The sequence below is a fragment of the Balaenoptera physalus genome (genome assembly GCF_965194825.1).
Source record: "Balaenoptera physalus genome assembly, chromosome: 9".
NCBI classification, from domain to species: domain Eukaryota; kingdom Metazoa; phylum Chordata; class Mammalia; order Artiodactyla; family Balaenopteridae; genus Balaenoptera; species Balaenoptera physalus.
Genome location: NC_138888.1, coordinates 8,978,055 through 8,990,326, shown reverse-complemented (window position 1 = coordinate 8,990,326; position 12,272 = coordinate 8,978,055). Strand labels below are relative to the sequence as shown.

Here is a 12,272-nt window from a genome sequence, read left to right as displayed (position 1 = left end):
GATGGCCCTAATGGGGACACGGGCTTTCCCGCTGGCCGGTGAAGGAAGGGCCGTCTGACCAAGGGTGTGACCTCAGTGGGAGGTCAGGGGTCTGGCTTTTGATGCGTCACACTTGAGATGCCTACCAGATATCCAAGTGGAGATGTCAAGTAGGCTTTTCATGTAAGTCCAGAGTCCAGCTGGGCTGAGATACGAATGTGGAATTGCTCGCATGTGCATTGTCTCTGAAGCCTGAAACAGGATGAGACCACCTGGGGAGTGAGAGTAGAGAAGAGAGGCCTAGAGCAGCATCATGCCAAGGAGCCCCAGTAAGGTGAAGATGGTGCTCGCCTGTGGAGGGCCCTACAAAATAGTTTTCCAGCCATTCTCTCATGGGAATGGATGGCTCCGAAGATTCACCTTCCTTGGAAGCGGTCATGAATATGCATCATGGGGGGAAGGCAGGGCTTACAGTGATTTGGATTAAAGCTGCAATTTTGGGCGTTGGCTTTCCAAGAAAAGTGTTTTTAGTTTCTCTAGGAAATGTGTCTGTGATATTATAAATTACCCATGAAAATTGAGATTAATTTAGAAGGAACCTAAAGAGTACAAGCTGGTGCCAAGGCGACAGTCTGTTCCATCGCATTTGAAAGGTCTTCCAAGGGCATGGGGGCTCCAAAGGGACCAGAATTTTCGAGTGTGTGTTTTAGATGCCTGAGTGTGGAGAGATCCATGGACCTGGAGAGGAAGACTGATGTATGGGACCCATCAAGAGAAGAAAAAGAGAGACGCTGATCATGAGCTGGCAGGGTTTTGTAAGAAGTCTTCCTGCCGTGGTTATCTAGGTAGACGATTGCGTCGGCAGCTGTGCTTGACCTGGCCAGGTTGCATGGGGAGATGGGGAGCCCTTTCCCTGTGCCCTAGCATCTCACCACCAATTTGAGGGAACTACATGAACACTTCGGAGAAAACCAATAAAAGTTGAGTGGAATAGATGTTTTCTGAATGCGCACCACGTGTCTGTCTGGTGTCCACGTGGGTATATTGATGCTTTATTTTCAAGCGCTCAGCTATGTAGTGCAGGCCACACATGTTGTAGTGGTTTAAAGGCCTGGGCAGCCATGAGAGGTGGAGAAGCGAGGGAAAGCTTCATGGAGAAGGTGGGACACAGAGGTGGGCCATGAATGCTGGGTCTGATTTGGGTAGTTTGGTAGGGAGAAGAGAGAGCATTTCAGATCAGGAGAGCAGTACCTGAAGGGGCTAGTCTGGACTCAGGCTTGACCACGGTGGGAAGCTTTATAGAATTTAAGCCCTAAGCCCTGGAGTCTGACGCTTGTGTTTGAATGCAGCCTCTGCTTTGAGATCTAGGGCAGGTCACCTACCTCGCTGAGCCCGAGCTTTCTCGTCTGTGAGATGGGGCTGTTAGCAGTCCCTACCTGAGAAGGCAGCTGCGATGACTCAGGAGGTAGTGATTCTCGCAGGGTACATGCAGGACGGTGGGAATTTAGGGGTGGATTTGGGGGCCTCGAAGGCCATAGGAAGGCATTTAAACTCAGTCGAGTTGCTCTCTGTGTCGGGGTAGCACGTTAACAGTGCCGTAGTACCCGCCCAGGAAGGCACACATGGAAGGCTGCTGCAGGGGCTGAGTGGGAGGTGATGAGGGCCTGGACTGCGGGACTGGTGTGCTGGGGGTGGAGAGAAGAGAGGCGTCACCTCTTCCGGGCTGGCTGTGTGGGATGAATGAGAGACGGACGTCGGAGGTGACTCCAGGGTTTCCGGATGTGGGGATGGAGGAAGGGGAGAGGCCGGAAATGGGCAGTGGAAGCAGGTTTTTCGTTTATGTTATTTTGTTTTTTAACGGGTTCAGTCTTAAACCTATTGACCATGATGGGATGTAGGACTCCTAAGGGAAAGTGTCCTGGGAGCCACGAGTTTTGAGTGGGGTCGGGGCAGGCAGGACGCTGGGGATGGTCCTGGAGGCGGAAGGACCATTAACGAGGAAGCAGGAGATCCACGGGTGTTGGAGGGTCCGCAGTGTGGGGTCCTGACTCTGGGCTGGAGAGTTCCCAGAAGGGGATGGGCGACTGTAGAGGAGGAGATGAGGGTGGCTCGGAGCCCCCTGGGTGGTCGGCCGCGTCCGTTTTCTGCATCGCAGTCTGGCCTCTGAGCAGAGGCGCTCCTCCCGCTGGTGGCCCGATCACAGGGCGTGAGGGCTGTCTGCTCACGGGGACACGCCCGGCTGTGGGCTGCTGTAGGTTGGCTGGACTGTTCAGCAGGGAGGTGGGATGGGCCGCAGGCAGAGGAGCCGCTGGGTGCCACATCGGGGCAGGAAGCCGGGAGGCGGCGAGCGTGAGACGCCAGGCGAAGCCCGCGGGGGCGGCCCGGGCTGGTCTCCGTGACTCCTCGCCTCCTCGGCTTCTCCAGCCGTCCCGGCGGCGCCCGGGAGTTTTGTGACTGTGGTCAGCCGTGTGGGCCTGTGATTTGTCGGGAATCAGGTGCGGTGGCCGAGGTGCCGGGCGTCTCTGGGTTCTCGGCGAACCGCTTCAGAGCTCTCGGTGATGCGTCGTGAGCAGGCCGGTGGAGAGGGCGGCGTCGCCAGCTGGGTCCTGCAGTCTGGGCGCTGGCCCCCGGCCCGGGACACCGGGGCTGCAGCGTGCCCCCGGCGTGAGGCTGCCTGAGGAGGTGTCCTGCCGCTCGGGAGACGGGGACAGAGGAAACGAGGCCCGTGGCCCACCATGTCCCCAGCGAGCCCTGGTCAGCGGGGCTGGTTGTGCGGTGACATCTGCTCACGCGGGGGCTTGTTTTGCCGCCTCCGTGTCTTTTTTTGTCCAGTTGGGTGAGGCTTGATTGCCGAAGCAGGAACGGATCTCATAAATTGGATTGAAGTGGAAGTTTTAAGGAAGGGGAAACGACAGATCTTTATTGAGTTCCCGAGGAGAAAATTGGAAAAATACCCTGGGTGGTTCGTGTGCCGCAGGCGTTTGATCTTGTGCTGTCGTCTTCCTGAAGCCTCTTTCTTCAGCGTTCCTTCTCACCTGCTGAGTAGCTGTGCTTTTATAGTAAATCATTGATAATGCGTTTTGTTGATAATGTTTTAAAAATCAAATTTTAGATATAACTTTTCTTATTCTGTTTTCCTCTGATTCCAAGCCCTCTGTTCTGTGCTTTCACCTCTGCTGGGGAGCCCTTGGTGCCCCTCAGAGCCCCAGGGTCACCCCGGGAGCAGCCCAGGGGGAGGGGGGGGCCATGAATGACTTTGTGTAATTTTTTAAAACAACTGTCGATTTACAGAAGAGTGGCAAAGACAGTACCGAGGGTTTCTGCACACCCTTCACGGGGCTTCCCTCGTGTCGGTGTGCAGAACCCGTGGCACGTTTGTCGGCGCTCAGGTCGACATCGGGGCAGTGCCGTCCACACCTGACCGTGTTTGCACGTCCCCAGCATCTCGTCTGTTTAGCTTCATGCGCTGTTGCCCCACGTGGAGATGCGCAACTATGAGAAGTCTTCCCTCCGCAGGGTGTGCTGAGGCCTCTCATGGGAGGGGGAGCAGGGGACAGGGAAGCGACACAGGAGCCCTTCCTCGTGCCAGCCCTGCACTCCACCCGGCTTCCACAGAGGCCCTCCTGGGGTGGGGGTGGGGGGTCCGCTCGCTTCCGTCCTGCTTCCCAGAGCCTCCTTCCGGCAGCGCCGGGACCGCCGAGGGCAGAGCTGTGGCATCTAGGGCAAGAGTCCTGCCGTCTCTAGACCTCGGGCTCCCCGTGTGCAAATCCAAGGAGCCGGACTTCCTCCCTGACGTGATTTCTGGCTCTAATAGTGCAAGGCTTCGGGCCTCTTAGGATCTTCAGGGTCCAAAATCTGAGTTGGGATCAGGCCACTTAATTCACCAGCTCTCGCTCCCCACGCACAGCGGGGTCATTGGTGGTCCAGCCTTCAGACCTGAGTCCCAGAGGGAAAGACACTGGTTGCTTTATTTCTTCGCTGGTCCCGTCACCCAGTGAAGCACGGGGGTGCCGATCTGAAAGTTCACTCACCCAGGCCTGGCAGGAGAGCGCTGACTCAGTGTCAGCAAAGCCACGTCAGAGAAACTCAGGGCCACCTTTGCCCTGAGATGCCGCCCAGCTGGTTTCCAGCTCGGGAAGGGCTGCTTTGGCCGTGTAAGGGAGAGGGTGTGCTTGTGCACACGGCCGTGAACTTGATACCGCAAGAGCAAACGGCCTTCCCTCCCTTTCCGGTTCAGAGCCCGATTCTCCCCCTCCCGGTGGGGGGCTGTTGTCACCTTCCTGAGAGGCAGGCACGAGAAATTCCTCCTGCCCGCTCAGCTCCCCAGACCAGGAAGTGCTGGGCACAGAAAAGGACGTCAGGAGCAAAGCAAGACAGAAACCCCCCTGGCTCTCATCTCTCGGGGTTCTGGGTCTCCTCGGTGGGCTACAGGGTGGGGGGCCGGCCTCCCCTTGGTCTCGGGGGAATCGGAGCTGGGCCTGCGCCTGCGTTCCAGCCTGTCTGGGGCTGCCTTTGGGGGCAGCGTTGAGGACCTGCCACTCTCCAGCATTTATGTCTGTCCTTCACAGACTTCCCTTTTGTTTCCCGGCTCCTGGTGTAGGGAGCTCTAAAAGAGAGGTGAGACCTACCCCACCACCATTTTTTTCTGACCGAAGAATGAAGTGGGGATGAATAGGAGGGAGCTGATGCTAGGGTGTTAGGACGGACCCTCTGAATCGCTTTCATATCGGTGTCACTCGTAGAAAACCGCGGCAGCTTGCGGAGTTGCATCAAAAGCAGACCCCAGGTGAAGGCCAGGCTGAGCTTCACCACGACGGGTGAGGCCAGCGAGGGGTCTTAGGTTGTGAGGAGCCCTGGGCAGGAAACACAAAGCTGGGGGCTGGCGGGAAGATCGTCTAGGACACACGATTCCGGGGCGCCTGGAACCCCCAGTCCGGGCTTGACTGTGGCATCTGCGTGTGAGGAGTTAGGGCCCTCCCTGCGCCTGGACTCTGCTTTAGCTGCTGAAAACGGGGGTGTGGAGGGGTTCAGCCCCGCTCTGTGGCCTGGCGAACGTGCCCCGAGTGGGCTTTGAAGCGCCTTCTCCTGCCACGAGGGTGGGGTTTGCCTGGCCCCCTGCGGCACGGGGTGGCAGGGCTGTCCCCGTGGAGTGCCAGGCCCAGAACATACTGGAATGACCCCCACCCCAGCAGTGGTCACTGAGGTTATTTAGGTGCTTTTGTCAGCCGAGTCACCTGGTTTGAGAATAGGTCCTCCTCTGAGGCGAGGGCTCGCAGGTGGGGGAGGCCCTCGCCCTGCCGCCCCTCACCCCGGCTTCTCCCCGCAGGCTGGCGCCCATGAGGCTGTACACGCTCTCCAAGCGCCACTTCGTCCTCGTGTTCGTCGTCTTCTTCGTCTGTTTCGGCCTGACCGTCTTCGTCGGGATCAGAGGTGAGCAGTTTTCCGTTTGTTTTTTTAATTGAAATGTAGTTGGTTTACAATGTTGTGTTAGTTTCCGCTGTACATCAAAGTGATTCAGTTATACATATATATATTCTTTTTCATATTCTTCTCCTTTATGGTTTATTACAGGATATCGCATATAGTTCCCTGTGCTGTATAGTAGGACTTTGTTGTTTATCCATTTTATATGTAATAGTTTGCATCTGCTAATCCCAAACTCCCAGTCCAACCCTCTCACGCCTCCTCTCCACCTTGGCAACCACAAGTCTGTTCTCTATGTCTGTGACTGTTTCTGTTTTGTAAGTTAAGTTCATTTGTGTTATATGTTAGATTCCACATATAAGTGATAGCATATGGTCGTTGTCTTTCTCTTTCTGACTTCATTTAGTATGATCATCTCTAGGTCCATCCATGTAGCTGCAAATGGCATTATTTCATTCTTTTTTGTGGCTGAGTAATATTCCATTGTGTGTATGTTCCACATCTTCTTTATCCATTCATCTGTCATTGGACATTTAGGTTGTTTCCAGGTCCTGGCTATTGTAAATTGTGCTGCTATGAACATAGGGGTGCATATATCTTTTTGAATTATAGTTTTGTCCGGATATAAGCATAAGAGTGGGATTGCTGGATCATAGGACAACTCTGTTTTTAGTTTTTGAGAAACCTCCGTACTGTTCTCCATAGTGGCTGCACCAATTTACATTCCCACCAACAGTGTAGGTTCCCTTTTCTCCACACCCTCTCCAGCATTTGTTATTTGTAGATTTTTAAAATGATGGCCATTCTGACTGGTATGAAGTGGTACATCATTGTAGTTTTGATGTTCATTTCTCTAATAATTAGCAATGTTGAGCATCTTTTCATGTGCCTATTGGCCATCTGTATGTCTTCTTTGGAGAAATGTCTATTTAAGTCTTGTGCCCATTTATTGATTGGGCTTTTTTTGTTGTTATTGAGTTGTATGAACTGTTTGTATATTTTGGAAATTAAGACCTTGTCAGTCACATCATTTGCAAATATTTTCTCCTAGTTCATAGGTTGTCTTTTCATCTTGTTTATGGTTTCCTTTGCTGTGCAAAAGCTTATAAGTTTAATTAGGTCCCATTTGTTTATTTTTGATTTTATTTCTATTGCCTTGGAAGACTGACCTAAGAAAACATTGCTACAATTTATGTCAGAGAATGTTTTGCCTATATTCTCTTCTAGGAGTTTTATGGTGTCATGTCTTATATTTAAGTCTTTAAGGCATTTTGAGTTTATTTTTGTGTATGGTTTGAGGGTGTGTTCTAACTTTATTGATTTACATGCAGCTGTCCAACTTTCCCAGCACCACTTGCTGAATAGGCTGTCTTTTCTCCATTGTATGTACTTGCCTCCCTTGTCAAAGATCAATTGACCATAGGTGTATGGGTTTATTTTTGGGCTCTTTATTCTGTCCCATTGATCCATATGTCTGTTTTTGTGCCAATACCATGCTATTTTGATTACTGTAGCTTTATAGTATTGTCTGAAGTCTAGGAGGGTTATGCCACCAGCTTTCTTCTTTTTTCTCAGGATTGCTTTGGCAATTCTGGGTCTTCTATGGTTCCATATAAATTTTAGGATTATTTGTCCTAGTTCTGTGAAAAATGTTATGGGTAATTTGATAGGGATAGCATTAAATCAGTAGATTGCTTTGAGTAATATGGCCATGTTAACAATATTAATTCTCCTAATCCAAGAACATGGGATATTTTTCCATTTGTTTAAATCATCTTCAGTTGCCTTTATCAGTGTTTATAGCTCTCAGGGTACAAGTCTTTTACCTCCTTGGTCAGGTTTATTCCTGAGTATTTTTTTTAATTAATTAATTAATTGATTTTTATTTTATTTTTGGCTGCATTGGGTCTTCGTTGCTGTGCATGGGCTTTCTCTAGTTGTGGCAAGCGGGGGCTACTCTTCGTTGTGGTGTGCGGGCTTCTCATGGGGGTGGCTTCTCTTGTTGCGGAGCACAGGCTCTAGGCATGCGGACTTCAGTAGTTGTGGCACGTGGGCTCAGTAGTTGTGGCTTGAGGGCTCTAGAGTGCAGGCTCTGTAGTTGTGGCGCATGGGCTTAGTTGCTCCGTGGCATGTGGGATCTTCCTGGAGCAGGGATCTAACCCGTGTCCCCTGCATTGGCAGGCAGATTGTTAACTGCTGCACCACCAGGGAAGTCCTGTATTTTATTTTTTTGATGTGATTTTAAAAGGGATTGTTTTTTTACTTTCCCTTTCTGATATTTTATTGTTAGTGTAAATAAATGCAACCAATTTCTGTATGTTAATCTTGTATCCTGCTACCTTGCTGAATTCGTTAATCAGTTCTAATAGTTTTTGCGTGGAATCTTTGGGGTTTTCTATAAATAGCATTATGTCATCTGCATATAATGACAGTTTTACCTCTTCCCTTCCAATTTGGATACGCTTTATTTCTTTTTCTTGTCCAGTTGCTGTGGCTAGGACTTCCAGTACTCTGTTGAATAGAGGTGGTGAGAGTGGGCATCCTTGTCTTGCTCCAGATTTTAGCGGGAAGGCTTTCAGCTTTTCACTGTTGAGTATTATGTTGGCTGTGGGTTTGTCATAAATAGCTTTTATTATGTTGAGATAGGTTCCCTCTTTACCCACTTTGGTAAGAGTTTTTATCATGAATCGATGTTGAATTCTATCAAATGCTTTTTCTGCATCTGTTGAGATGATCATGTGGTTTTTGTCTTTTGTTGATGTGGAGTATCACATTGATTGATTTGTGTATGTTGAACCATCCTTGTTACCCTGGGATGAATCTCACTTGGTCACGGTGTATGATCTTTTTTATATGTTGCTGGATTTGGTTTGCTAATATTTTGTTGAGAATTTTTGCATCTATATTCATCAAAGATATTGGCCTGTAATTTTCTTTTTTGGTGGTGTCTTTGTCCGGTTTTGGTATCACGGTGGTGGTGTCTTCATAGGATGACTTTGGGACTGTTCCCTGAGGTGAGGAACAGTTTTTGACCATCTTATCATTTATGGTTACCTTGGTGCAGTGTCATTCAGCCTGGCCCAGCTGTACCCACTTGCTCTCACCCCCTAACGGCCCCATCATGGAAGGTGGCACACGGAGGGTTGACCCTGGTCCTGCCCTGCACAGCAGCCAGGGCCTACACTCAGCTTGGCAGCGCCAGGCGGCCTTGACCATGTACCCTGTGTTGAAAGAGTTGTGTTCCAGGACCTGCCTGGGTGCTGGGGAATCCAGAACGTGCTGGCTGACTGGGGAGCCGGGCCGTATAAATGGTTCCAGTGCAGCAGATTCTGGGGAGGGGGTGAGATAGCGGTGAGCACGGGCGGGGATGGCCGCTGTGGCGACGCCCGGAGCAGGAGGGAGCCTGCAGGTGCTGTTTGAGGGGAAGAGACGCCCATCACCATCTGAGCTTCGAAAATGCCTCTGAAATCATCCAGTCCAGCCCCCTTTCACACAGGTGGGAAACGGAGACCCAAAGTCAGGTTTCCAGAAACCCAGGTCTCTTCAGTCCACGGGTAGGAGGTCAGGAGCCTGCTTAGGCTGTTCCTCCTGCCCTCCTAAATACCTTTTCCAGTGAGGGTAGTTTATTTAGCTACAGCACTTAACATTAAAGTGTGAATGACAGTTGGGCTTAACCTGTCCCAGAGGCAGTTGTGCCTCAAAAGGCTGGTTTCTTGACCTGAACTGAAGCTTAGGTCATGAATGGGCTGAGGAAGCTGGGGGAGAGGGTGGTTATTTAGGTGCCATTTGCCTCCTGCTGATGAAGATGAGGATGGTGACCACAGCAGTTGTGTCCAGCCTCTTCTTTTTCTCCCTGTGAATTCACCAAGGAATCCCAATTACATGAGTCACAGCACCAGACACCTCGGTTATCTTACTTGATTTTCACAACTGTCCTTTAGGATTGGTAGAGGAGGCATTAGTATTCTCCTGGGTCTCCAGTCTCACAGCACTTCAGCTCACTCTTGTTTCCTTAAGCACCAACATCCATGATTACATGAAACCTTCTCCACTCTTGCAGAAATGAAAAGTGTTGCACCAAGGCTGAGATGAAAAAGAACATGTCAGGATTCCCATATCCATTTCCTTCTGTAGAGCACTAGCGTTAGCAGGTCCTCCAGAGAAACAGACCAATATGTATATATGGAACAGAACCAGATCTGTTTATGTAGATTCAGGTACATAGTTTTATTGTAAGGAATTGGCTCACGTGATTATGGACGCTGAGAAGTCCCCAGATCTGCATTCAGCAAGCTGGAGACTCAGGATTGCCAGTGGTGTAAGTTCCAGTCTGAGCCCAAGTCCATCCAAATGCAGGAGAAGACTGATGTCCCAGCTTGAAGACAGTCAGGGAAGGAGAGCAAATTCTTCCTCGCTCACTCAGCCTTTTTGCTGTATTCAGGCCTTCAGTGAATTGACTGAGGCCTACCCACACTGGGGAGGGAAGCCCGCTTTACTCAGCTACCCATTCAAATGTTCATCTCATCCAGAAACCCTCAGTGCACAATTAGAATAATGTTCAACCAGATATCTGGGCACACCATGGCACATAAACCTCACAAGTCCACCCCGTCAACTTGGCATCCATGCACGTCTCCTTAAACCATACCTGATCTCCAAATAAAGACAATAACAAGGTCATTGTTCCTTCTGACATGATAACAACTACCCTGCATATAACCCAAAACCCACTACCCCTTCCGCAGGAGAGCAGGTAGTGTCCTTGCGTGATGTTTACTCTTCTTCGTATCCTGTAACTTAAATACTGTGATATAAAGGCAATAATACAGCTTCTGTTACTTGATAAGGGAATAAGAGAGGGAAAAGAAAAAGGTATTTGCTTAGTATATGTATTTATGCACGCAGACATACTCATGACAAAGTAAGGAGGAAATATTCATGAAAGTTAAAAAGTCCTTGTGTCTGTAACTAGTCAGGTGGTCATAGCTGCTATTTATAACTACCTTATTCCATGATCTGTTCCACATTTCATTTGCCTTCAGTAAGCACCTCAGTTGGTCGTGGTTCTTTACCTGGTGGGATGACCCAAACCTTCACTCCTGAAGAGTCTGGGCCATTAGTATTCCTGCCTGAATTGGGTTGTTGTAGTTCTCCATTGAAATTAGTGTCAGCTCAGAGCCAGTGTCCAGTCGTTCCGAAAACGTCTGATTTTTTTCCCTTGATGCATTTGTCCTGGTAAAAGGCTGAAGGTTTCTTTGGGCGAATGATTAACAGTATAAATGCTCGGCAGTGTACTGGGGTGCTTTCTTAAGGGGACCCAACCTTCCCTTTGTTCAAGGACCTTTGGGTCTGTAAACTGGCTCAAATCTGGAAACTACTGATGAGTTGTCATTCTCTGTTTTTATGATACAGGTTAGGCTGTTGTTCACTTGACCTAGAACTTTCCTGCTTATGCAGATCAAGTAATGATTTGGTAGGCTTCCTATGTCTTTCACTTCTAGGAACACCATGATCAGTTAGCTAACGCTGTAGGTCTGCAGGAATCGGGCTATTCTGACTGCTGCTGTGCCTCTGCTGTCCATTATGTGAGCTCACCCACCTCATCTTACACGGCCCCGCCACTGCTGGGATCCAGTTATTCCTACTGCATGTTGTTTTCCCAACTCAGGGACTGCAGTTCCCATGGTAAGGCCTGGCCTGCAGAGAAGGGCAGTCATAGAGCTCTTTAAGGATGCTCGGGTCTCCCCTCACAAATTTATTTCTCACAGTAGTGGTGAAAGGTATGTCTTCTGGGATCTCCCAGTAGGTCTTAAATGACAGAGCCACCCTAGCAATCCAACTCCCTAAGCCTCTGATTCCCCTCCTCTGCATTAAACCTGAACAGGTGCAGCGTTTCTAATTCACTCGCTGGGAGCCACCTTTTGGTCCGCGTTTTAGCCAGCCACCCAATCAACCACCCAATCAGACCCATTCCTTTCCGACTACCTGAGCTACAACTTTCAGTGCAGAATCTCTTTTTAGTGAGCCCACATCCATTAAGTTTGGCCTGAGACAACTTTATGTTCCTTCCACCATTATCCCATACGTGTTTCCTGGGCTTCTGTCTGTATAAATCGGAAAACTCAAGTAGTTCTTCTGGAGTGCAGCACATGTCCTCATGGGTCACGTTCCTCACCTCTGGGCCTGCTGGGTGTGAGTCTAGTTATAGGTCTAGAGGTGAAGAGGGGTGGGGGGTGGGTCCCGAGGAGGACCAGCGTCGTCCTGCCCGGCAGCTGCCTCAGTGGAGGCCACGACTGATTCCTTAGGCGATGCAGGGCTAATCCCACAGGAGGAGGTGGGAAGGCCACTTCCACCGGGAATGGGGAGAACTTCCACTGGGAAAGGACTCATGAGAATTGAGCAGCTCCATGTCCCCAGCTTCATCAGGACCTTCCTGCACGTCCCCGGAACAGGATCCCGTTCTCTCCCAGTCAACGCAGTCGCTTTAGCATCGAGACACCCTGCGAGGCTGGGAGTTCTGTGGTGTAACTCAGCCAGTCACTGGATGAGATTCCGGTTTGATTTTCAGCAGTCTCAGCACTGTGGCCGTAGGAAATAAGGGTCTCCTTCAGGGCACACGTAGAAGCTTTCAGATCGTGGGTGTGGCACTTGAGCTGGGAATTCAAATCCCTGAGCTCATCCTTTTCTTTCACCACTTTGTCCAGTGACGTTAGGAGCAACCAGCGAGCCTCATTACGTTTGTTAGTTTTCCAAGAATGTTCTAAAGTATCGTAAACAGAGTCACTTACCTCCTTGCTTCTCATAGTAGATGGTTGATTAGGAGTGTCTAATGGAAATATTTTGCATATGTTCATGAACTATCAGTGCTC

At 50.0% G+C, this 12,272-nt stretch overlaps 1 protein-coding gene across 2 annotated transcripts in view; it reads left to right on the top strand.

The window, feature by feature from the left end:
* TMEM181 (transmembrane protein 181) overlaps positions 1–12,272 on the top strand; it is a 70,051-nt gene that overhangs the window by 28,226 nt on the left and 29,553 nt on the right. The window contains exons 2-3 of one of the 2 annotated variants that reach the window (XM_082475574.1): positions 4,722–4,796; positions 5,306–5,409. In XM_082475574.1, the coding sequence (XP_082331700.1) occupies positions 4,722–4,796; positions 5,306–5,409 (179 nt within the window). The remainder of the gene's footprint in view (positions 1–4,721; positions 4,797–5,305; positions 5,410–12,272) is intronic. The other variant, XM_082475575.1, reaches the window with a different exon arrangement.